This window comes from Peromyscus maniculatus, chromosome 14 (assembly GCF_049852395.1).
Source record: "Peromyscus maniculatus bairdii isolate BWxNUB_F1_BW_parent chromosome 14, HU_Pman_BW_mat_3.1, whole genome shotgun sequence".
Classification (NCBI taxonomy): Eukaryota; Metazoa; Chordata; class Mammalia; order Rodentia; family Cricetidae; genus Peromyscus; species Peromyscus maniculatus.
In genome coordinates this window covers 82,876,376-82,898,472 of record NC_134865.1, presented here as the reverse complement: position 1 = coordinate 82,898,472, position 22,097 = coordinate 82,876,376, and the positions used below count along the sequence as shown (strand labels likewise).

The window sequence follows — 22,097 nt, the reverse complement described above, 5'->3', positions numbered from 1 at the left end:
TACTTAAAAAAAGCAAAATTACACACACTAAAGGGTGATAATGATTTGCTATTCTATCAGAGATTTGTTTTTTAAAGAAGAAAACAGCTTATTCAGTGCACTCTGAAAAAAGCTGCTGGCATGCTTGCTCACCAGGGAGATTTACAAACTGCCACCGTCACTGCACTGAGGCTTAGGCCGTCTCCTTTTAAATGTCAGTGCTTTCCGAGAGGTTGCAAGGTGTCTCAAACCAACCCTTTCATTTTCTCCTAGTGTGCACATACCTTCTGTTTTTATAAACAGATCCACCAGTACCAGCTTTTGAAATAAAAACAGACGGAAGCAATGCTGGCTTTGTAATAAATTCAACCAGTGCCTTTTCAGTTGGTTCCAGGGTCCTCCCTACTTGACCCAATTGGTCCTGTTTAACATTCTTAAAGTGCATCAGTTTTCCGAGTGTATATACACATTTGTAATAGAGATTTTCTTGGGGGCAGCAGGGTTACCAGTGCCATGCATTTCTAGTAGCAGACTGCCTGAGTTAGTGAATGTGGTTTAAATTGAAGTGGTTATTAGTTTTTGAATAATTTTGTGTTTTTGCTGTGTTTGGTAATCCAGGTCACAATATTGCTCACTACAGAAAGAATTACTTAGCTACAGCCCTTTTTGTTGAAAGTCCTGATCTAGTTTTAGTAGTGTGGTTTAAACTACTAATCTCCCAAGAAGATTCGGACGGGCAGACTTGCTCTTTCCTATAAACTCTAGCTGTGCTCCACAGTTAACCTCTTCAGCCTTCTCACCAGACTGCAGCTGTTTGGACTGGTGGGCATGACCTGCCCCGCGGATCACTGCCAGCCTCGTGTGAATGAAAGCGTTACACTCAACACCTCAGGTTTCACAAAAAACTGCTTTGACCTCTACTTTTCAAGTGTTAATAGGTTTGGATTCCACATATACAGATTTAATTTAACAAGAATGAATAGAATTTTAATTGGCCCTAATGGACTCCTATCGGCCATGGTCTACTTTTTCCTGTCCTTGGCACCTGTTTTTCCCACCAGATAGCTGCTTATTCCTATTAGCGTGGGACGGGACGCTATTTCATTCCCAATAGCAGAGCTCCGTACCCTCCTGCCCAGCTCTGCCTTGTGCCTTCCATGCAGGCCATGCTTTCTAAAGGCCTGTGAAATAGGCCAGATTCCCTTGTCAAGAAAGGTGCTTTTCCTGGGTGTTTTCCCAGAGGGCTTCCTTTGCTTTTTCTCTCCCTACCTGTCATTCTTGTTTTATACCCCAGGCTTTCTGTCTGCCAGCAGAGCCGGGGTAAACAAGTGACCCTTTATCTGTCCCAGCCATCAGTGGGGGAGCAGGTTCAGTTTGTTGCCGGTTCGATGGTCTGGAGCCAGCCAGGGTGCTGGCACACTCTGAGTTTGTGTGCTTAACCATTTTAAAGTTCACAGTTGACCTATTTTCTTCATTTTCAAAGCAAGCCTGCTCAGTTTACTTGTGGTGAAACACATTGGAATGTCTAGTGTCAGATTCCTCCTCCTCCTCCTCCTCTAAAGTTGACCTCTCATCTACAGCCTGCCCACAGACGACCTCTGCATTGATCTCACCTGTAAGACAGTTCATTTATTTTCAGTCTGTGCTTACCAGCAGGTTCCTTGTTTTCTTAAAGGTTTTGAATGCCCATCTTTACAACACTTGAGATAAATAGATTCATTGTGAGCATTGAACAATATAGAAAAGGGGAGGAAGATCAGACTCACCTTTATTCCTCCCTAGGTACAAATGGAAAACAGGAGGTTTTTGCATTCAGTTTTTTTTCTATGCACACGTATGGGTGTTTATTACCATTTTTTTTCTTTTTCTTTCTTTCTTTCTTCCTTTTTTTTTTTTTTTTTTTTTTGGTTTTTCGAGACAGGGTTTCCCTGTGTAGTTTTCGTGCTTGTCCTGGATCTCGCTCTGTAGACCAGGCTGGCCTCGAACTCACGGAGATTCCCGCCTGGCTCTGCCTCCCAAGTGCTGGGATTTAAGGCGTGCGCCACCACTGCCCTGCCTATTGCCATTCTTTTATTTTACTTGACATCATGTCTACACATTTTCCCATATTTCTAATTATTAGTTGAAAGTACAGTTAGCAAAATATAATATTTCAACTTAATGGCTGCTCCATAAAACCTCCTTAATAATAGGAGATGATCTTAGAAGTTTCTAGTCTAGTTTTGCCATTGTGACATATGACAGCCGTATTTGTCTCAAAATGTTCATCTGTTAGGATGTCTCCCGAGAGTGGAAACTAGGAATTATGGAAGTGTGGACTCTCTTACAGGTACTGTGTGCTTAGTGTGGAGTGCTCACATGGGCAGAAGTGAGTCCGCAGAATGCAGAAGCAGGTTGTATTTCCCTGTCCCCAGGAAGCACATGGGAGGGAGGAGGATATCTCTGGGGTGCTGCTATTCACTGCCACGTTGGTGTCCCCATCAGTTGTGGCATGCCCTAGATTGAACACGTGTTTGTAGGACATCTTTGCAGATGTCCTACTCTTTCTCTTACATTTGATTTGTTCAAAATCATCAATATCCAGTCCCAGGGGATCCAACAGTGTCTTCTGGCCTCTGTGGACACCAGACATGCATGTGGTGCACAGACATACATGCAGACAAAACACCCATACACATAACAATTTTTTTTTGAGACAAGATTTCTCTGTGTAGCCTTGACTGTCCTGAAACTCGCTATGTAGACCAGGCTAGCCTCAAACTCGCACAGATCTGTCTACCTCTGCCTCCCAAGTACTAGGATTAAAGGTGTGCACCACCACCACCCAGCAATTAACATTATTAAACAATGCAAAAAGCAGCAACAACAGAAATAATTTCAAGCCAGACCTGATGGTTCACAGGTTTAATCACAGCACTACATAAAGAGATCCTGTCTTGCCGGGCGTTGGTGGCGCACGCCTTTAATCCCAGCACTCGGGAGGCAGAGGCAGGCGGATCTCTGTGAGTTCGAGGCCAGCCTGGTCTACCAAGTGAGATCCAGGAAAGGCGCAAAGCTATACAAGAGAAACCCTGTCTCGGAAAACCAAAAAAAAAAAAAAAAAGAGATCCTGTCTTAGAAAACAAACAGAAAAATAAGTTTGACCAAGGATGCAATTGTGCACGCATGCAAGTGTGATAAGGATGCCTCCTTCAGGGCTGCCCCAGGTCCAGGCTGCTTTGTGTGGATGCAGCCTAGGTCTGAAGGCCGAGGCTGGCTTAGCCAGGCTTGGTGAGGCTGGGTCCCACGGTTGCTTCTGCTCTGCACCCCGTCCATGCTGTCTGTTAGATAGACCCAGCTCTCCACCTTGTCTTCCTCCTAGCTTCTTCCTCTGCTTCTCATTCACAGGAGCTGCCTTGAAGCTCTGCCACTGGGGTGGTAACTTTCTTCCCACCATGTTTGCTCATGGGGTTTTGTCTTTTGTGGTACCAAAGATGGAACTCAGGGCCCCCACACTAGGTAAGCACTCTCCCACAGAGCCATTTCCCAGCCCTACTGAGAAGGCTCTTGGCCTGCCCTTTGCCCAAAGGTCTTGTGTTGTTCAGCTCTCTATGGCCCCATGTGGGAACACCAAAATGTTGTTGTTTTGGCTCTTTTGAGGGGCCCTCCACCCAGCTCCCAAATAAATCACACACGGAGGCTTATTCTTAATTATAAATGCTCGGCCTTAGTTTGACTTGTTTCTAGCCAGCTTTTCTAATTTTAAATTAACCTGTCTATCTTTTGCCTCTGGGCTTTTCCTTTTCTATTCCTGTATACCTTTCTTTGTTTCTTACTTGGTGGCTTGCTATGTAGTTGGGTGGCTGGCCCCTGATGTCCTCCTCTCCTTGTTCTCTCCTTCCTTCTCTCTTTCTTCCAGATTTCTCCCATTTCTTCTCTCTGTCTGCCTGCCCTGCCTATCCTTTCTCCTGCCTCACCATTGACCGTTCTTTATTAGACCATCAGGTGTGTTACACAGGCACAGGAACCCAGCTTCACAGAGTTAAACAAATGCAACATAAACAAAAGTAACACCCCTTAAACAGTATTCTCCAGCAGTCTTGTAGTCTTGGTCTCCTGTTTGGTCTGTAGAAACTGTTCCTGCCCAGTGGGACTTGTGCTTTCAGCATGTTCCCATCCCTTCATTGCTGCTTGGAAAGCAGTGATTCTTGCCTGTGCCTGCCTTTGCCTGTGGACACTGGTTGAGGACTGGCAGCGGAGACTACAGTCAGCCCTTCACTGCCTGCCTGCTGGGGTCCCTGTGCCTGTAGGGCTTGTTCACAGGCACACTCCACTCTAAGGTCCACACTTGCTGTTAGTCGGGAAACTCTAGCTCAATATTTAAAGCAGATCAGAGGCCTACAGACCATTGCCAGGCATGGGGGCAGTGGGGGCAGCAGTGGCGGCTGCAAAGCCGGGGGCAGATGCTGACAGCTTTCAGAACATTAGGCCAGTGAGAATGTGAGGAAACTGCGGCTGTGGCCGGCCGGCAGAGGGGCTGGGTACGCAGTAGGACCAGGGCGGGTGAATTTCAGAAGACTGCTCAGACGCTGTGACATCTGCCCAGAGCCACAGCCCATGTCCTGTTCCTCCTGCTCCTGCTGGAGCCATTGAAGCCTCTCACCTCTGTCAGGGACAGGGATCCCGTCCTTCTCTGCGGGAGAGCAGAGACCGCTAGAGCAGGAGTTGGCCTTGCTGCCAGCACAACTGAGCTCTGGGACTGGGGGGAGCTAGGAAAACTGATCCAGTGCCTTGTTGTGAAATTAAACAGAGATAGAAAGTTTGTTAGGGGAAATCAATATGAAATACATGCATAAATTAAACTTTATTTCTACTTACAGACTACAAGGCAATTGGCAAGATAGGAGAGGGAACGTTTTCTGAAGTTATGAAGATGCAAAGCCTGAGAGATGGGAACTACTATGCATGTAAACAGATGAAGCAGCACTTTGAAAGGTATGTGACCAGGCACGCTCTGACACAGGTTGGAGTCAGTAAGGCATCTCAGTGTTAGTGGGAGCTGGTATTCATTTACAAGTGTGTAAACTATAGTAAGAGTGTGAGCTCGTGTGTTTAATACACTAGGGTGTTCTCTTGTCCAAGTTTATAGTGATGTCAGTGATTGACACCTACAGCATGCATTGTAAAAGTGTGTTATACTTTGTACAGTATGTGTGTGGTGGGCTTTTATAAATCAAACCTCAGTGAAATGTCATAGAGTTTCTGGAAACTTATTCACACGAATCAATTAATGTATCAATTCAGTAGAAAAATAATATGCAGATAGGAACAGAAAATTCTACTCTTTGTGGGAAGCGGTAGTTTCTTATGAAGCTTCTTTCTTTTATCCATTTTTACAGTATTTTTATTTTGTGTGTATGAGTGTTTTGCCTGCATGTATATCTGTGTACCATGTGCATGCATGGAAGCCAGATGAGGTCATCAGGTCCCCTTGGATCTAGAGACAATTGTTAGCTGCCGTGTGGGTGCTGGGAATTGAACCTGTCTCCTCTGGAAGGCAGTCAGTGCTCTTAACTGATAAGCCATCTCTCTAGATCCTAGGTGATACTTCCTATGCTGTGGCTTCGTCCCACATAGCAGCCTCTTAAAGTCTTAGTCAGCTTCTCAGGGAGCATCACACCAAGGAGTTAGAAGCTCTTGTATGATGGAATAATTGCTGGCCTCCTTGTAACCAAGAAATGTTGCAATAAGAGATTTAAGCCAAATGGGTTTGTTTTTATATCAAAGAAATTACTATTTTAAACATTCAAAGAAGTTATGGAGAAAACTTGGTAACTCTCCTATACTGATATAGAACCTTTTTGTGCTTTTGGTTCTTTATTATTACTATTTTATTTATTTTTAGATTTATTTTATATGTATGAGTGTTTGCCTGCATGCATGTATATGCACCACATGCTTGCCTGGTGCCTGCAGAGGTCAGAAGAGGTTGTTAGATCCCCTAGAACTGCAATTATGGATATGCAAATATGAACCACCATGTGGGCACTGGGAACTAAACTCCCGTCCTCTGGAAGAGCAGCCAGTGCTCTTAACCACTGAGCCACCTCTCCAGCCCCTGTTGTTGTTGTTGCCATTATTATTATTGCTATTTTGTTTATGTGTGGGAGTGTTTTGCCTGCATGTGTGTCTGCATTTGTGTGTGCCTGGTGCCTGTAGAGGCTGGGGGATGGGTGGGTATCAGGGTTTCCTGGAACTGGAGTTCAATACTTGCTTGCCTTCTAAATAGCCATTCATCGCCCACCTCTTCATTTGATCAATATCCCTTTTACTATTTGGAAAAGTCCTTTTTGGAATATACTAAAAGACCACTAGTTTCCACCAGCTAAAGACTAAGAATGTCATCAGATTGCATCTGAGGCCTATTGCAGAGAGCCTGCTTTGCTGGAGCCTGCCTGCCTGGTGTTCCCACCAGTGTATTTACTTCATGTGTATTTATGTAGGCCTGAGTGTATGTATGTGTATCACATGTGTGAGTGCAGGTGCTCTTGGAGGCCAGAAGAGGGTGTCAGATCCTCTGGAGCTTTGCTCATAGGTGGCTGTCAACCAACCACCTGATGTGAGTGCTGGGAATTGAACCCAGGTCCTCTGCAAAAACAGCAAGTGCTTTTTAACTGTTTGAGCCATCTCTCCACTAATGTATTTCAAAGTACACTGATGAAAGATTTTCTTTGTTCTCTTACTATGGGAACTTCAGGAAAATGATGCCCACTTTGGAACATGGTATCTGAGCCAAACTCCTGGGCCACGGTCACTCCTGTGTGACTCCAGAATAAACCATCTCTTACTCTCTTTGAGGTGAGAGCTGTGCACTTGCATGGACAGCCTTTACGTTTTTGGGATAAGCAGAAAATGAACAAGAAGATAATAATTCTGTACAGTCCGTGGTTCATGGTGGGGGCAGACACTGAACCTGGGGCCTCATGCATGCTAGGCAGGCACTCTACCAACTGAGCAGCATCCCCCAACCCCCAAAATTCACATCTTAGCAATTTATGAGCATAGTCTCCTCATGATAAATAAATAAATAAATAGCTGGGAGTGATAGCGCACGCTTTTAGTCCCAACACTCAGGAGGCAGAGGATCGCTGATCTACGTGAGTTCAAGGCCAGCCTGGTCTACAAAGCAAGTTCCAGGACAGCCAGAGCTGTTACACAGAGAAACTCTGTCTCAGAAAAACAAAAACAAACAAACAAACAAAAACCCCAGATAGGCATGGTAGCACTCTGGAGGCAGAGGCAGGAAGATCTTTGCAAGTTCTAGCCCAGCCTGGTCTACATACTGAATTACAGGCCAGCTAAGGCTGTAGTAAAACTCTGCCTCAAAAATTAATTAATTAGTTAAATGAAGAAAGAAAAGAAATAACAGTAGGTGCTGGTGAGGGTGTAGACAAAGTACGTGCTCATAAATTGTTGGTGGGAATCTAAATTAGTCTGGTCACTATGAAAGTCAGGGTAGAGGTTCCTCAAAAATAAATAAAAATGAGCCAGGCATGGTGGCACAGGCCTTTAATCCCAGTACTTGGGAGGCAGAGACAGGCAGATCTCTGTGAGTTCGAGGCCAGTGTGCTCTACAGAGTGAGTTTCAGGCCACCCAGGGCTACACAGAGAAACCCTGTCTCAAAAAACAAACCAATAAATAAACAAACCAACCAATAGCAAGGACAACAAAAGCCCCCCGACTAGAGTAACTACACCTCTCATACCCAGACACACCACTTGTAGGACTCAGTGAACAGGCCAGGAGACACTCTGCAGCACTGTTTCCAGGAGAGGGGTTAGGGAGCCAGGATAGATGTGGCCAGCAGAAGAGTCGGCAGAGAAGATGGAGTTTCTAGACATGAGGTGATTTTTTTAGCCATAAAGAACAACAAAGTTATATCACTTGAAAGAGGAAAATAGATCCAATTGGAGAAAATCATATCAAGCAAATTGTTAGTGTCTCAGGAAGACAAGTATTGCCTGTTTTTCTCATTCGTGGTTCCTAGATTTATATAGATACCTTCAGTTATGTATGTATATATGACACGGAAAAGAGCAGAACTGTCTGGGGAACTAACGTGGAGGGGTAGAGAGCAGGGTGGGTGTGAAGGTATGGGGGATTGCAGGTAAGTACAGTGTTTGTTTGTGGAGATACCCTCCCACAGCACAGCGCCACTCACAAACTAACAACAGAAAGAGCCTTGGTGACTCCTTCCCCTGGGAACAAGGGAAGATCAACGGGTGTGTGTACATCCATCAGTATGGACTCCAAAGAAAGCTTCCACACAGTTCTTTTGTTCCTTCCTTCCACCTAATTCCTATACTTCCCTTCCCTAACCCAAAATGTCCCACAGGTTGTCCCTTGGAGGATGGTCTAGAGGGGTGTTCTTTGGAATCACAGATTTTTTTTTTCTTTCTTGTTTTTATCTTTTCAGGACAGCATTTCTCTGTGTGTAGCCTTAGCTGTCCTGGATCTTGCTCTGTAGACTAGGGTGGCCTTGAAAGCACAGAGATCCGCCTGCCTCTGCCTCCAAATACTGGGACTAAAGGTGTGCGCCACCAACTGCCCCAGTGGAATCCCAGATTTTTGGTTCTGTTTTGTTGTTATTTTGTTTAGGTTTGGTTTTGAGACAGAATCTTACTGTGTAGCCTTGAATGCACTATGTAGACCAGGCTGTCCTGGAACTCAGAGATTCACCTGCCTCTACCTCCTGGATGCTGGGGTTAAAGGAGTGTGCCACCATACATGGCTGGAACCTCAGTTCTACAATGCAGTATCTAGATTATGTGTAAGGATTCTGGGACCAAAAAAGTTCAGAACATGTTAAAGGTAAGCAGTTTCACCGGAGATGGGGAGTGGTGGGTGGCACAAGCCTTTAATTCCAGCACTTGAGAGGCAGAGGCAGGTGGATCTCTGTGAGTTTGAGGCCAGCCTTGTCTACAGAGCAAGTTTTAGGACAGCCTAGGCTACACCAAGAACCCCTATCTTGAAAGAAAAAAAAGATAAGCTATTTATTTCCTTTTCTCATCTTCCTCTTCTTCCCTTGTCTACCCCCTTCTTTCATCTTCTGCTGACAGGGCCTCATGCACCCCATAAATAGCTGAACTCATTGTACAGCAGAGGATCACCTTCAACTCCTGATCCTTCTGCCTCCACACTCCGAGTGCTAGGATTTCAGGCATGCATCATCATACCCCCCTTTTTATTTTGTAAGGTTTGGGGGAACTTTTGATACCAACTTTAAATTCTGGCCCTCTAGGAGGGACTAGGGTGGGCCTGTTTCTGAAGCATTTTAGACATGGAATTTCCTTGCAAACATTTTTCAGGGCCAATGAAATGGCTCAGCATGGAAAGGTGCTTGCTGCCAAGCCTGATAACTTGAGTTCAGTCACTGGAAATCACATGATGGTAGACTTGTGACATAACATAAGTGCATGTCCATGTGCTCATACACACATACACACATGCACAATAGATGAATGTAATAATAATAACAAAAATAATAAAAGAAATTCCTGATAATCATGTTCTGTAGAACACATTATAGGAAGCTGTGTTTTAAAAGCTCTTAATGGGGGCTGGAGAAATAGCTCGGCAGTTAAGATCACTGGCTGTTCTTCCAGAGGACCCAGGTTCAATTCCCGGCACCCACATAGCAGCTCACAACTGTCTGTAACTCCAAGATGTGACACCCTCTTCCAGACATGCAGGCAAAACATCAATGCACATAAAATAAATAAATTTAAAAAAACATTTAGGGAGGTACTTTTGCTGTGGTGGAGGATGTTGGTGGGCCAGGGGTACTCAGCCAGGGAGCCATGAGCAGGTATAAAAATGTACAAATGCTGAGTGCTTCCTCGAATGCCTGAATGCTTCCATCCAGGTGGTGAACAGCTGCTGCTCTGGCCCTCTCACTCAGCACATCCAGACCTTCCTGAGGGCTGGTGCCAGTTCAGCCTGGCTCCAGACTGTGGCCTCTGCTTTTCCTGGTGGTTGTCTTGGGGCACATGTTGCTAACATTTTGAATACTGTGCTGGGTCAAGGGAGGAAACAGGGAAAAGTAGTCAAAGCTATTCTTTGATTCTCCTGGTCTTCCACTGTTGGCTCATGGGAGAGCAGCTTACCACTCAGCCTTCCAGCTGATGCCTAGCTCTGCCATGCTGCTAGTTGTGGGAATTTTCACTGGGTCCTGGGCCTTTTTCTGGGTAACATCTTTCATGGCTCAGTAAACTTATTTCAGAGGAGAAAGCAGAAGTGTACTAATATGCTGTTAGGTTTAACTTCAGAGTAACTAGACAACATGCTGAACTTTCCACATGGGAGAAGTTGGTAGAACAGAACTCAGCCGGCTGACAGGAAGACAGACATCCCTAGTTTCTTTTGGAGACTCAGAGAATGAAGTCTCTGGAACATTGGGTCATTTGGCCGGGTGTGACCCGCCCCCCCCCCCCCAGCCCAAAATAGGGTGGTTTCTTGAAAGGGCTCTTCTGTAGCAATGGCTAGCCTCATGCCCTTGCACTGGTTTTGGTAGGTGTTCTGGATGTTGGATCATCTGGGCCATGGTGTCATCGGAGACCTTTCAGGGGTCTTGGCTGGTCAAACCTGATGTATCTTAATCTGGAACAAATCCATAGCTTCTGGCTTTCTGTGGAAATAAAAACAGAACCTCCTTTCTAAAGCAACATATCCTTACATCCAAATTTTGAAGTCAAGGTACCTTTAAAATACACATATTGGCATAACTCAACAGCTTTTAAGATCAAATGTTTTTCTGCAGTTAAAAATCCCAAAGACAACACAATCCAGATTCTCTGTGTAATATCCATCTTTTTTTTAAAAATGTATTTGGGGGGGTTAAGCTTTTTATTATTTATTTATGTATATATGAGTGCTTTATCTGCATGTACAACTTTATACCAGAAGAGGCATCAGATCCCACTAGAGATGGTTGTGAGTCACCATGTGGTTGCTGGGAGTTGAATTCAGGACCTCTGGAAGAGCAGGCAGTACTCTTAACCACTGAGCTATCTCTCCAGCCCCGTAATATCCATCTTTACGTGGCTTAATTTTTATACTACCTTTACTGTCTCTTTAAAGACTTTGTTTTTAAAAACTATTTCTTTATATAACTGTATATATTCCTTTTTCTCTCTCTTCCAAGTCTACGTACATTTTTACACACATTGTAAAGCATTTACAGTCTTGTTCCATCTGAATCTGTCTTATTGTGCATCTGTTGTTTTAAACTGCAGCATTACTAGGGCTAAAATAGCAGCTTTGGCTGGTGGCTCCGCCCACCTCAGCTTCCCAACATGGCGGTGGTACGTTTACCTCCAGTTCTGGGAGTCATCAACTCTTAGAAACAGTGGTTCTAAGCTTCTATCAAAGCAGCGTGTAGCCCAGAAACCTCTTTTTTTTTTTTTTTGGTACTAGGAAAGGCTAAATCCACCACGCAGCGTAATGTGCAGCTTGTAGGCCTCATTCCCGCCATACTGCAGTTCTAGTGTGCCAGGAACCTGCCATAGTAGCTCAAACCCGCAGGCTGCCACTAACTTGAGAGAGACAACTAGGAAGCTGTTTGTAGCTCCGTTTTAGAATCTTTTTTCTCAGGTTTTAGGTGGAAACTCTTGCCAACCTGTTGGGCACTATTTGTAGCTGAAGAGCTTCTCTCCAGCTCCTGCCAAGCCCACTTATAAAATAAACACACAGACTCTTATTATATTATTTAAACTGTTTGGCCTAATGGCTTATGCTTCTAGATATCTAGTTCTTACATCTTTTCTTTTTTTTAAATATTTTATTTATTGTTTACTCATTTTTATTTCGTGTGCACTGGTGTTTTGCTTGCATGTGTGTCTATGTGAAGGTCTTAGATTTCCTGGAACTGGAGTTACAGACAGCGGTAAGCTGCCATGTGGGTGCTGGGAATTGAACCCAGGTCCTCTGGTAGAGCAGCCAGTGCTCTTTACCGCTAAGCCATCTCTTCAGCCCCCTAGTTCTTACATCTTAAATTAACCTACTTCTATAAATCTATATACCTTGCCACATGGCTCGTGGCTTACCAGTATCTTACATGTTGGTATGCATGGTTGCGACTGGCAGCCTCTCCTGACTTAGCCTTCCTGTTCCCAGAATTCTCTTCTCTGCTTGTCCCGCCTATACTTCCTGCCTGGCTACTGGCCAGTCAGCATTTTATTTATACAGAGCGACATCCACAGCAGGTAGGTTTGGGGATGTGAGCAGTAGACACAGTGGCCTTCATAAAGGAAAGCCTGGTGTAGACTCGCCTGTCACCAGGTAAATGGAATGCTGAGAAAGCACAGACTTTTTCCATGATAAGGAGAATGGTGTGTCCCCAGAACTCTGAAATGCTACTTTCAGCTAGTGTACACTTGTTTAGTTGGTTAGTTCTCATGAATGAATTAGTAAATTTCATTTATTAACATTAATTATTAATAAATATTTTAACACATTTAATTAGAATTTTATATATTTCTATGTTAAACAATCAAAAATCCTTTTGTGATAATAGATGATAACAATTTTAATGTGTGTCCTAAGTGATAAAACCTTGATTTGATCCAGGGGGTGGTGTCTTACACCCTTGATCCCAGCACTTGAGAGGCAGAGGCGGGCAGATCTCTGTGAGTTTGAGGTCAGCCAGTTTACAGAGCGAGTTCCAGGACAGCCAGGGCTACACAGAGAAACCCTGTCTTGAAAAGAATTAGAAAAAAGAAAAGAAAAAAACTTTGATTTGAGGGCTGGGATGTCTCCCATGCACATGTTTGATTCCCAGCATCAAAAAAGAAACCTTGAATTTTGTAAGATAATGAAGATGTATGCCTGATTTATGCTTAATTTTAATTTCTGATGGGAAAAATAAAACTTGATTAACTGTCTGAAATACAAGTGAGGGAGGTTTTTGCATTTTGATCATGGGAAATAAATATGATTTCATAACTCTAGTTTTCTAGTTGACCTGATTGTAAATTAGTTGTACATTTTTGCCTATGTCATAGTATTGAGCAAGTGAACAATCTGCGAGAGATACAAGCACTGAGGCGCCTGAATCCACACCCAAACATTCTCACCTTGCACGAAGTGGTTTTGTAAGTATATTTGAGCTTGGAAAGTTATCTAAAGTAGAAAACTTGATACTAAAGATGCAGTTTATCTTTATCATGGGTAGACATTTAAAATATTTGCTTTGTAGCTGAGAGAATGACAGTTATCACTTCATCTTATTTTTATTTGAGCAAATTGGGTCTCATTTCTATTATTTTGGTGTACCCATGTTTGGAAAGCCTGTGTCTTCAGGATTTGGCTCCTGCAGCTCAGTCAGGTCTCCATGCCTTGTTATGAATTGCTTTCTCATGAAAGCACAGCCCCTTCTTATCATAATTGATACAGTTTCGTGGCATTTTTCATTCATGTTTGTCGAATAGTTTGCATAAAGTTTACCTGTCAATCAAGAAGACAGATAGCCACAGCCCTGGGGCCCAACCCTGCCACTGTGTTTGCCTTGGGCTTCTGATTTCACTGGGCTGGGAAGTCAGGCTGCAGGTTCTAGGACCTGCCGCCATTCTGTGGGTTGGTGTGGTAGATGTAGAAGCCATGCTGCAGCTTTCAGGGAACCTGGCCTATCAAATTCTTGAAGGAACTCATCTGCCAGCTAAAGTGTAGTGGATGTCAGTCATAGGACAGCATAGTTTAAAATCAAAATGCTGGGTCCTGTCATAGCTGTGTGGCCTCTTGGCCTGCAGTGTTCTTCCCAGTCAGCCCAGCCACACATGGGAGGCCAGCATTCATCTGTATTGTGCACAGTGCCAAGGTCATGGGTGCAGGACAGGCTGCAGAGGCAGACTGGAGGTGCAGAGCAGCGTCTGGGGCAATGCAGTCTCCCTGCTTAGGGTCTGAGTAAAATAGGGTAAGCTTGCTGGTGGTCAGACCCTGACCCCATGGGAGTGATGGCATTTGCCTTTCTTAACAGGGTTTTGGGTTTTGCCCACACCCATTGTAAGTTATCTTGATTACATGAAGTAACATAGATCAATTAAAACTAAAGGTATAGCTGGGCATGGTAGCACGCTTTTGATCCCAGAGCTTGGGAGGCAGAGAATGGGTGGATCTCCATGAGTTCAAGGCTCTATGAGTTTGAGGCCACCCTGGTGTACATAGTGAGTTCCAGGACAGCCAGAGCTACAGAATGGAGAGACCCTGTCTCAAAAAGCAAAACAACAAACAAACAGAAAAACTAAACATGCAGTCACAAAGCATGATCTAAATCCATCTCCCCTCTGTTGTTTTGCTTAGCCAACTCCCAAGCTTTTTTCTTCTTTCTGCTGGTAATTAATGTTCTAGTTACATGACATATCTTTTTTAAAGGTGATTTAAGAGCTTTGCTTTAGAGTTTTCATAGTATTTTGTATTAGTTTTAGCCTAAATGTTGATTTAAAGTCAAAATCTGTGCTGTTTTAATAATCTCGTGGCCATTATGGTCTCTTGTGAGAATGCCTTATTTACCAAAAATGTGTACAAATGCATATTAAAAGACTTGATTATGTTTTCTGATTAAGATAAGAAAAAGTATTTAAAGTCTGCTTTCTTCTGCAGTGACAGAAAATCTGGTTCTCTTGCACTAATATGTGAACTTATGGACATGAATATTTATGAGCTAATCCGAGGTATGTAGAGTATTTTGACAGGTAACCTGAGATGGTCTTATAACGAATGTTTGTAGTTACATGTGTGCTGTAGTCATTGGAGTGCTGTAGTGACCGTAGTGACAGGGAATGTGCAGTATTCAGCTGCTTCACCGGGCCCGGGAGCCATTGTTCTGACAACCTCTTGGAGATGACTGGAGCCACAAGCTTCCTGGGAGAGCCTGTGGTTCGGATGAGGCTAATGCTGGAGGCAAGCCCTTCTCACAGGGCTTCACTCTGAGGTCGCTTTCTTTCCCAGCTCGTCCCTTTGCTCAGCATTCTCTTCTGTGCTCCCAAGAAGCTGAGCCCTCCCCCGGACTCTCCTAGGGCATATCTCATGTTCCAGGATGCTCCTTCGTTCCTTCCCTGTGAACAGTAAAGCACTGTTCAGGGAAGCTCACTTGCCTGAGATGACCTGCCGTGGCCTTGATGCTTACAGAGGGACTTTAGGGTACCAGGAAGCAGAGCTTTGGTCTTCATTGAGCAGATGTCCCTGAGAGTCTGACTTCAAGGTTATGTTAGATGTCACGATGAAGTGCAACTATGAAAGCAATATTGGAGAGTCTATTTTCTAGATCACACGACACCCAGAGGACAAATGAAAAACAAAACCAGGCAAACCAGCTGCTAGGCCTGGCGAGACACACCTGTAATCCAGGCTTCTTGAGAAGTGAGAGAAGGAAGATTGCCAAGACCAGCTTTGGCTAAGTCACAAGACTGTCTCAGAATGTTAAAGAAGAAAGGCCTGAGGATATTAGCTCAGTGGTAGAACACTTGCCTAGCATGGGAAAGTCCTTGGGACCAGTCCCTGGTACTGGAGGAAAAGAAACAAATACAGAACGAGAAAGAGAAATGGCAAAGGCAGAAACCATCTCTGGGATGGCACTCTGGTGAGAACAGCAGAAAGGATTTAAACCTTCCCCTCCAACAGCTGAGGCCAGAGTAAAGAGTCTGGCGTGCTTTAGTGTCACCCGGTGTTTGACATCTTAAAGACCTGTGGAGGGCTGACGTGGCAGCTCACAGCTGCAGTCCCAGAGTACCGGTGGCTGAGGCAGAAGGATGGGAATCCAGAGGCCAGCACAGACTGCAGAGCAAGTCCTTAGTCCAGCACAGACTACAGAGCAAGTCCTTAGTCCAGCACAGACTACAGAGCAAGTCCTTAGTCCAGCACAGACTACAGAGCAAGTCCTTAGTCCAGCACAGACTACAGAGCAAGTCCTTAGTCCAGCACAGACTACAGAGCAAGTCCTTAGTCCAGCACAGACTGCAGAGCAAGTCCTTAGCTGCATAATGAGGCCATGTCTGAGGAAACAAAACCAAAAGGGGACCTGCACTGTCACTTCTTTTGGTCGTTAATCGACAGTTCTCTGTAGGGTACAGACGTCCCAATGTTAGAAACCTTTTGCTTCCTAGGGTGTGATATGGTTATACTTTATGCTCAAGGGAAGGGGAGATGTCTGTGTTGCTATGTGTTTAGACATTTGAGAAAGCTTGGTTTAGAAAATAGTATCTTTGGGCTGGAGAGATGGCTCAGTGGTTAAGAGCACTGGCTGCCCTTCCAGAGGTCCTGAGTTCAATTCCCAGCAACCACATGGTGGCTCACAACCATCTTTAATGAGATCTGTTGCCCACTTCTGGTCTGCAGGCATACATGCAGACAGAACACTATATACATAATAAATAAATACATCTTAAAAAAGAAAATAGTATCTTTAATTTCCAGTAGCCGGGGGATTGTGTAATTGAAGAAACTGAAGCATTTCTTTCTATATCTACCTACAGAGACTCTGAAAGACATGCTGTTAGACCGACAGACACTCATGTTGCCAGTTCCCCAAACAGGCCTGACTTGTCTGGCTGCTGTGCAGGGTGCCAGTCACTGAAACTTTTGCAAAAGGCAGTTTATTCTCAAGGTGGCCAAGTATGATGGAGACCCAAGTCCCCAAATCTGTTGATAGGACCTGGGTCTATTTTAGGGACAGAGGTAGTGTTGGGGTGGAGCAGTCAGAGGTCTGTTCACAGGTAATCAAATTTCCTGGCTTTTCCTGGGACACAGGTTCAGAAGTGAAGGTGTCAGTATGGTCTGAAGGTGAACTTTTCACCCTCCTAATGTAGGAAGCTGCTCTGGGTACTGGGACAGGCCCAAGGGCAGAGTCAGGGATTTTAACAAAGTGGCCTTCAGGTCCCCAAGAAGGAAAATATGCAACTGTTATCACCATGATCCACTTGTCAGAGGCTTCACCTACAGCAAAAAACAGTAGGGGAAACAGAGTTTCATTCACCTGCAGGACCTCCACAATGAGTGATCTCTGAAGCTGTCTAAAAGCAAGTAGCCAAGAAGGAGCCTGAGCCGTAGAAGGAAGGCAGAGTGGAGGGTGTTAGGTGTGCAGGGAAGGACACAGTGTGTTCACAGGCTGGTCATGCCCAGAGTTGGGAGGATTCTAAGTGCTGCTCGTGGTTACATATTCTCTCTCTGTCTCTGTCTCTGTCTCTGTCTCTGTCTCTGTCTCTCTCTGTCTCTCTCTGTCTCTGTCTCTCTCTGTCTCTGTCTCTCTCTCTCTCTCTCTCTCTCTCTCTCTCTCTCTCTCTCTCTCTCTCTCTCTCTCTCTCTCTCTCCAGGTTCTCTCTACATAGTACTAGCTGTCCTGGAATTTACTATGTAGACATGTAGACTAGGCTGACCTCAAACTCACAGAGATCCAAGTGAGTTTGCCTCTGCCTCCCAAGTGCTGGGTGTTGGGGATTGAAGGCCTATGTCACCATGCTTGGCCAGTGGTTACATTATTGAAAATGGTTCACAGTCCTAGAAAGTTGTTTCTGAACTTTGAAAGATACAGATTGCCGGCCGGCAGTGGTACACACCTTTAATCCCAGCACTCGGGAGGAAGAGGCAGGTGGATCTCTGTGAGTTTGAGGCCAGCCTGGACTACTGAGTGAGTTCCAGGAAAAGCTCAAAGCTACACAGAGAAACCCTGTCTAGAAAAACCAAAAAAGAAAGATACAGATTTACAGTGATAAGCACTTTTCTGTAAATGCCTAACAGAGGCTTGTGGCCTTTAATGTGAGTGCTGAAGTATCTTTCGCAGACCAGGGGCTCTGTTGTCTGCACTGAATCTAAGTTGTTGCCAGCCATACCAGGCATCCTAGATGTTAAAATCTGGATAAAGCAGCTGGCAGCATTTACAATGCATTTACTATTGAAAGACACACCGTTGATTCCAGAGTTAGTAACACATGGGGGCCAGTGTCTTAGAGTCAGCGAACTGTAGGCTGTCACTACAGCTGACTGCCCGTGGTTGTTTACACTGCTCAGGTGCTGTTTTTTGTTTGTTTGTTTTTGTTTTTTTGAGACAGGGTTTCTCTGTGTAGCCCTGGCTGTCCTGGAACTCACTCTGTAGACCAGGCTGGCCTCAAACTCACAGAGTTCCTCCTGCCTCTGGGATTAAAGTGCTGTTCTTAATACTTATTGAAATACATTTACCCAACATCCCCCACACCCCTGCCTGCTGTTCATATCCCCACTTTTTTTTTTTTTTGGATTTTTCGAGACAGGGTTTCTCTGTGGTGTTTTGGTACCTGTTCTGGATCTCGCTCTTGTAGCCCAGGCTGGCCTTGAACTCACAGAGATCCGCCTGGCTCTGCCTCCTGAGTGCTGGGATTAAAGGCGTGTGCCAGCAACGCCTGGCCATATCCCCACTTTTATGAGGAGGAAATCAAAGAGCAGAGAAAAAAGCATCTTGCCCAAGGCTGTCTTCCTGGTAAGTGGTAGAGCTTGGCCTTGAGCTGAGCTTGGCTCCAGAGAGAAACCGCCATTGGTCCTGTCTCTGTCATTTCTGGAGATGACAATTGAAGCTTGAAGGATTAGGCAGTAATCCAGGTGGAGCTCTTCAGGTGGGACACAGTTGGCATGGAGACGCAAGTGTGTGAAACCTGTGCTCTGTTCCCTGGCCCAGCTTGGGCTCCCAGTTAGTCTCTCTAGATTGTTTGTGCATGCTGATGACAGTGTGGACCTCCTGAAAGCTCTGGGTCGCTGAAGCTTTTGCTGCAGGAGCAGTCACGTGACTTTAAGGCCCGCTTCCTTTGGTCATCAGAGCACTCAGTGGCACTGTCACACACTGCAGAGCAATCACGAGGCAGCGAAGGGGGGACCATGCTGGCTTTAGTGGGTTGTCTACGCACATACAGGGTGCAAGGTCTGGGATGGGTGTGGTTTTTGACGTCCGAGGCACATATAGTCTGTGCAGAAATAACTAGAAGAGAGTGTACGAGGCTGTTTTTCCTTAGTCCAGCAGGTGTCAGGGGAGGCAGGGCTGACTGAGAACTGGAGACTCCTAGGCTTTCCTGGCCATGTGGTCGAGTCAGACAGAGGCATGATTCCCTGCCATGGGCTGTTCTAGAGGTGGGAACATGGTGGACACAGGATTGCCCTGTGTGGATGAAGAGAGACAGCCTCTTGGAGAAAGTCCAGTCAGGTCTCTGGGAAGCAGAAGAAAGGGCGCTGATTGCTGAGGCCGCAACCGACTGTGGCTGCAGTCCCCTGCCTGCCTTTGCTCCCAGCCTGTCCCCTCCCTCCTCTGAATGTTTGGTCTTCTAAACCCTGAGGCCTCCAGTGACAAGAGAGGAAGGGGCTGGCTCAGAACGCTTCGTAGAACACAGCCCTGGTCCGTGTACTGGGTCACACACAGGCCTGTGTCACTGTAGGGTTGCAGCTTCCTGAGGCTGTGGCTGGAACAGGCATCCTGAACCGAGTCCATGGTATTGGGAGAATGTCACAAGGTAGGAGAAACCGGGTCAGAGTTGGCCTGGCTGTAAAGTAACACTGTGTCACTCACAGCTGGTGCTTTGGGTCTTCCCCCATGCAGCACAACTGCTGGGCAAACATCGCTGTCCCGGGCGAATGTGCATCTGATCAGGTCCGATCCTGTGTACCAACAGGAAGGATGGGGATGTTGCCAGTGCAGCTTCAGCACTTGGCAGCTTTAATTCTACCTTTATTAAGAGGATCTTTCCGTTTTTGTACATCTATAAGAGGGAAAACAGATGTAAGCTATGTTTTTTAAATACTTTTTCGCACTTTTGAATTCACTGCATGTGTGCAGGTTTCCATGGAGGCCAGAAGAGGGCATCTGATCCCTTGGAGCTGGAATTTTAGGCTGTTGTGAGCCACCTGACCTGGGTGCTGGGAACTGAATTTGGGTCCTCAGCAAGAGCAGTATGCGGCCTTAACTGCTGAGCCTTCTCTCCAGCCCTATTGGCTATCTTTGTTACAGTATTCCTAGTACTTTTCGGAATGTCTGACTCAGAATGACTGACATCTGTTTTCTTGACCATCATTCTCTGCCATTCAGAATATGGGTGAGACAACACATCACTGGAATACTTTTTCTAAAAGGATGACACCATCCTAGTAGGGATTTTTGTGGTTGGTTTTATTGGCCTGTGTTAATTATACATAGTGATGGGTTCCGTTTACATGTTCACACATGTCTATAGTATGTTTTGAATTTATTGGCCTGTCTGCCATCTTTGTCCCTCCCTGGCTCCTGCTGATCCCATTCCTATTCCCAGCCAGTCCCTCTTCTAAGCGGGGCGTGGTGGCACACACCTTTAATCCCAGCACTTGGAAGGCAGAGGCAGGCGGATCTCTGAGTTTGAGGCCAGCCTCGGCTACTGAGTGAGTTCCAGGACAGCCAGGGCTACAGAAAAACCCTGTCTTTAAAAAAAGAACAACAACAAAGCCAAAAACAACTAGCCCTTCTTCCTTCTTGTACTTTCTTACCTTTTTTTTTTTTTTTTTTTTTTTTTTTTTTTAATGGAGTTTTTCTGTGTAGCCCTGGCTGACCTGGAACCTGCTTTGTAGACTAGGGTGGTAGTTTCACATCTTTACAAAATATTTATTTTTATTTTATGTGTATGAGTGTTGGCTTGCATGTATGTGTGTGCATCAGGGGTGTGCTTATTTCTTCGTGTGTGAGACCCAGTGAGTTTAGGGCTGGTCATAGGAGCACAGGTGAGAGGTTATCCACAGGAGCAGGGGAACGGTACCAGAAGTTTCACCACTGAACAGAATGGCTTCCTTGAGGGCCCATAGATCCTGAGGGAGGAGTGGCCCGTGAGCTCCTCGTCCTTCTCTAACAGGACGCTAATGGGACTCTAGTGCAGGTAGTCACATCCGCTGTGAGTCAGTAGAGCGGTGGCTTTGTCGTGTCCAGGAGACAGCGTCCATAGCGCTCTGCCCCGTCTGGTCTTTCCTTCTCCCCCTCTCCCTTCCGCAGTGTCCCGTGAACCTGGGGAGTTTGTTTGTTGTGACCGAGTCCAGCAGTTGCCTCTTCTTAGCACATCACCAGTGCTGACTGCAGCCCTCCTGTTGGTGAGCAATTGTGGAAAGTGTGGTACAGACAGCCTGTGTCAGGATACAGCATGTGGCTAGAGTCCATGCTCAGCCCTGGACTTTTGATGTCCTCCATAGGCGCCTGTGCCTGCTGTTCGGCTAGAAAATGGAGAGCTCTTAGTGTCCACCTCTGGAGGTTGCCTTGAGCCTTAAAGTCACACGTGTCAAGTGTGGAGAGCGTCCCACCCACAAGTGTCTTCAGTGACCAGTGGTCATCCACCTCCACCAGTGTCACTTTGCAGTTTACAGTGTGTGGTGTAGTTTGTGTGTGAGCAGCGTGTTACAGACTGCAGTGTGGTTCTGCCTTTGATCTTCCTATTCAGTGAGCCGAGCCCTGTTTGAGAGATGAAGAAACTCAGTATCTTCAAACAAAACTGAAATATTTGAATTTTCAGTCACCTAAGATGATGCAGCTTCAAAGCACAGCACCAGAAGGGCTGTGTCCTTGAGTTTGACAAGGGAGGGCCACCCAGACATTCAGGCTCTGATCAGACCTGGCATCCTAGCTACTGTCATGTCTCCCCTCTGGTCCACAGTTCTCTGACTCTTCTCTCAGCCTTTTGTGAGATACCGGGTGCTCCTTGGGTCACACGGAGGCATGCTTGTATACACACATGCTGTGGGCATGACCCCTGGGCCTCCAGTATGGAGGACCATTGGCTCTGCTGTGCTGAGCCCAGCATGTAACCTCTGGACCTCACCAGAAAGCCAGGCTTTGGCTGGAGGACAGGGGTTTTATGGGAGTGTGTGTGCTGGAGAGCCTGTCACAGTGCAGGCCAGTTTTCCTTCAGCTGCCCCTGACTTACAGTGAACGCCTGTCACTGCTTGCTTAAGATGTTTTACGTTCCTGAGATTCTGTGGGACATTCCATTGAGCCTTCTGAGTGACAGTGTTCTGAAAATGTACTTGCTGAAGACTCCAGCTATGCAGCTGAGGGAAGTAGCATTTGGGTTTTGCACTGCTCCAGCAGACGGGGTTCTCCTGTTTACTAATGACCCCTTTC

The 22,097-nt window shown here is 45.7% G+C and overlaps 1 protein-coding gene across 15 annotated transcripts in view; it reads left to right on the top strand.

The window, feature by feature from the left end:
• Mok (MOK protein kinase) overlaps positions 1 to 22,097 on the top strand; it is a 38,015-nt gene that overhangs the window by 4,606 nt on the left and 11,312 nt on the right. For 8 of the 15 annotated variants that reach the window (XM_042261193.2, XM_076551404.1, XM_076551407.1 and 5 more), the window contains exons 2-4: positions 4,839 to 4,953; positions 13,021 to 13,110; positions 14,615 to 14,685. In XM_042261193.2, coding sequence (XP_042117127.1) covers positions 4,886 to 4,953; positions 13,021 to 13,110; positions 14,615 to 14,685 — 229 coding nt within the window. In that variant the 5' untranslated portion in view covers positions 4,839 to 4,885. Of the gene's footprint in view, positions 1 to 3,366; positions 3,478 to 4,838; positions 4,954 to 6,719; positions 6,817 to 13,020; positions 13,111 to 14,614; positions 14,686 to 22,097 lie in introns of those variants that run through there. The other 7 variants (XM_015985728.3, XM_015985730.3, XM_015985733.3 and 4 more) reach the window with 3 other exon arrangements.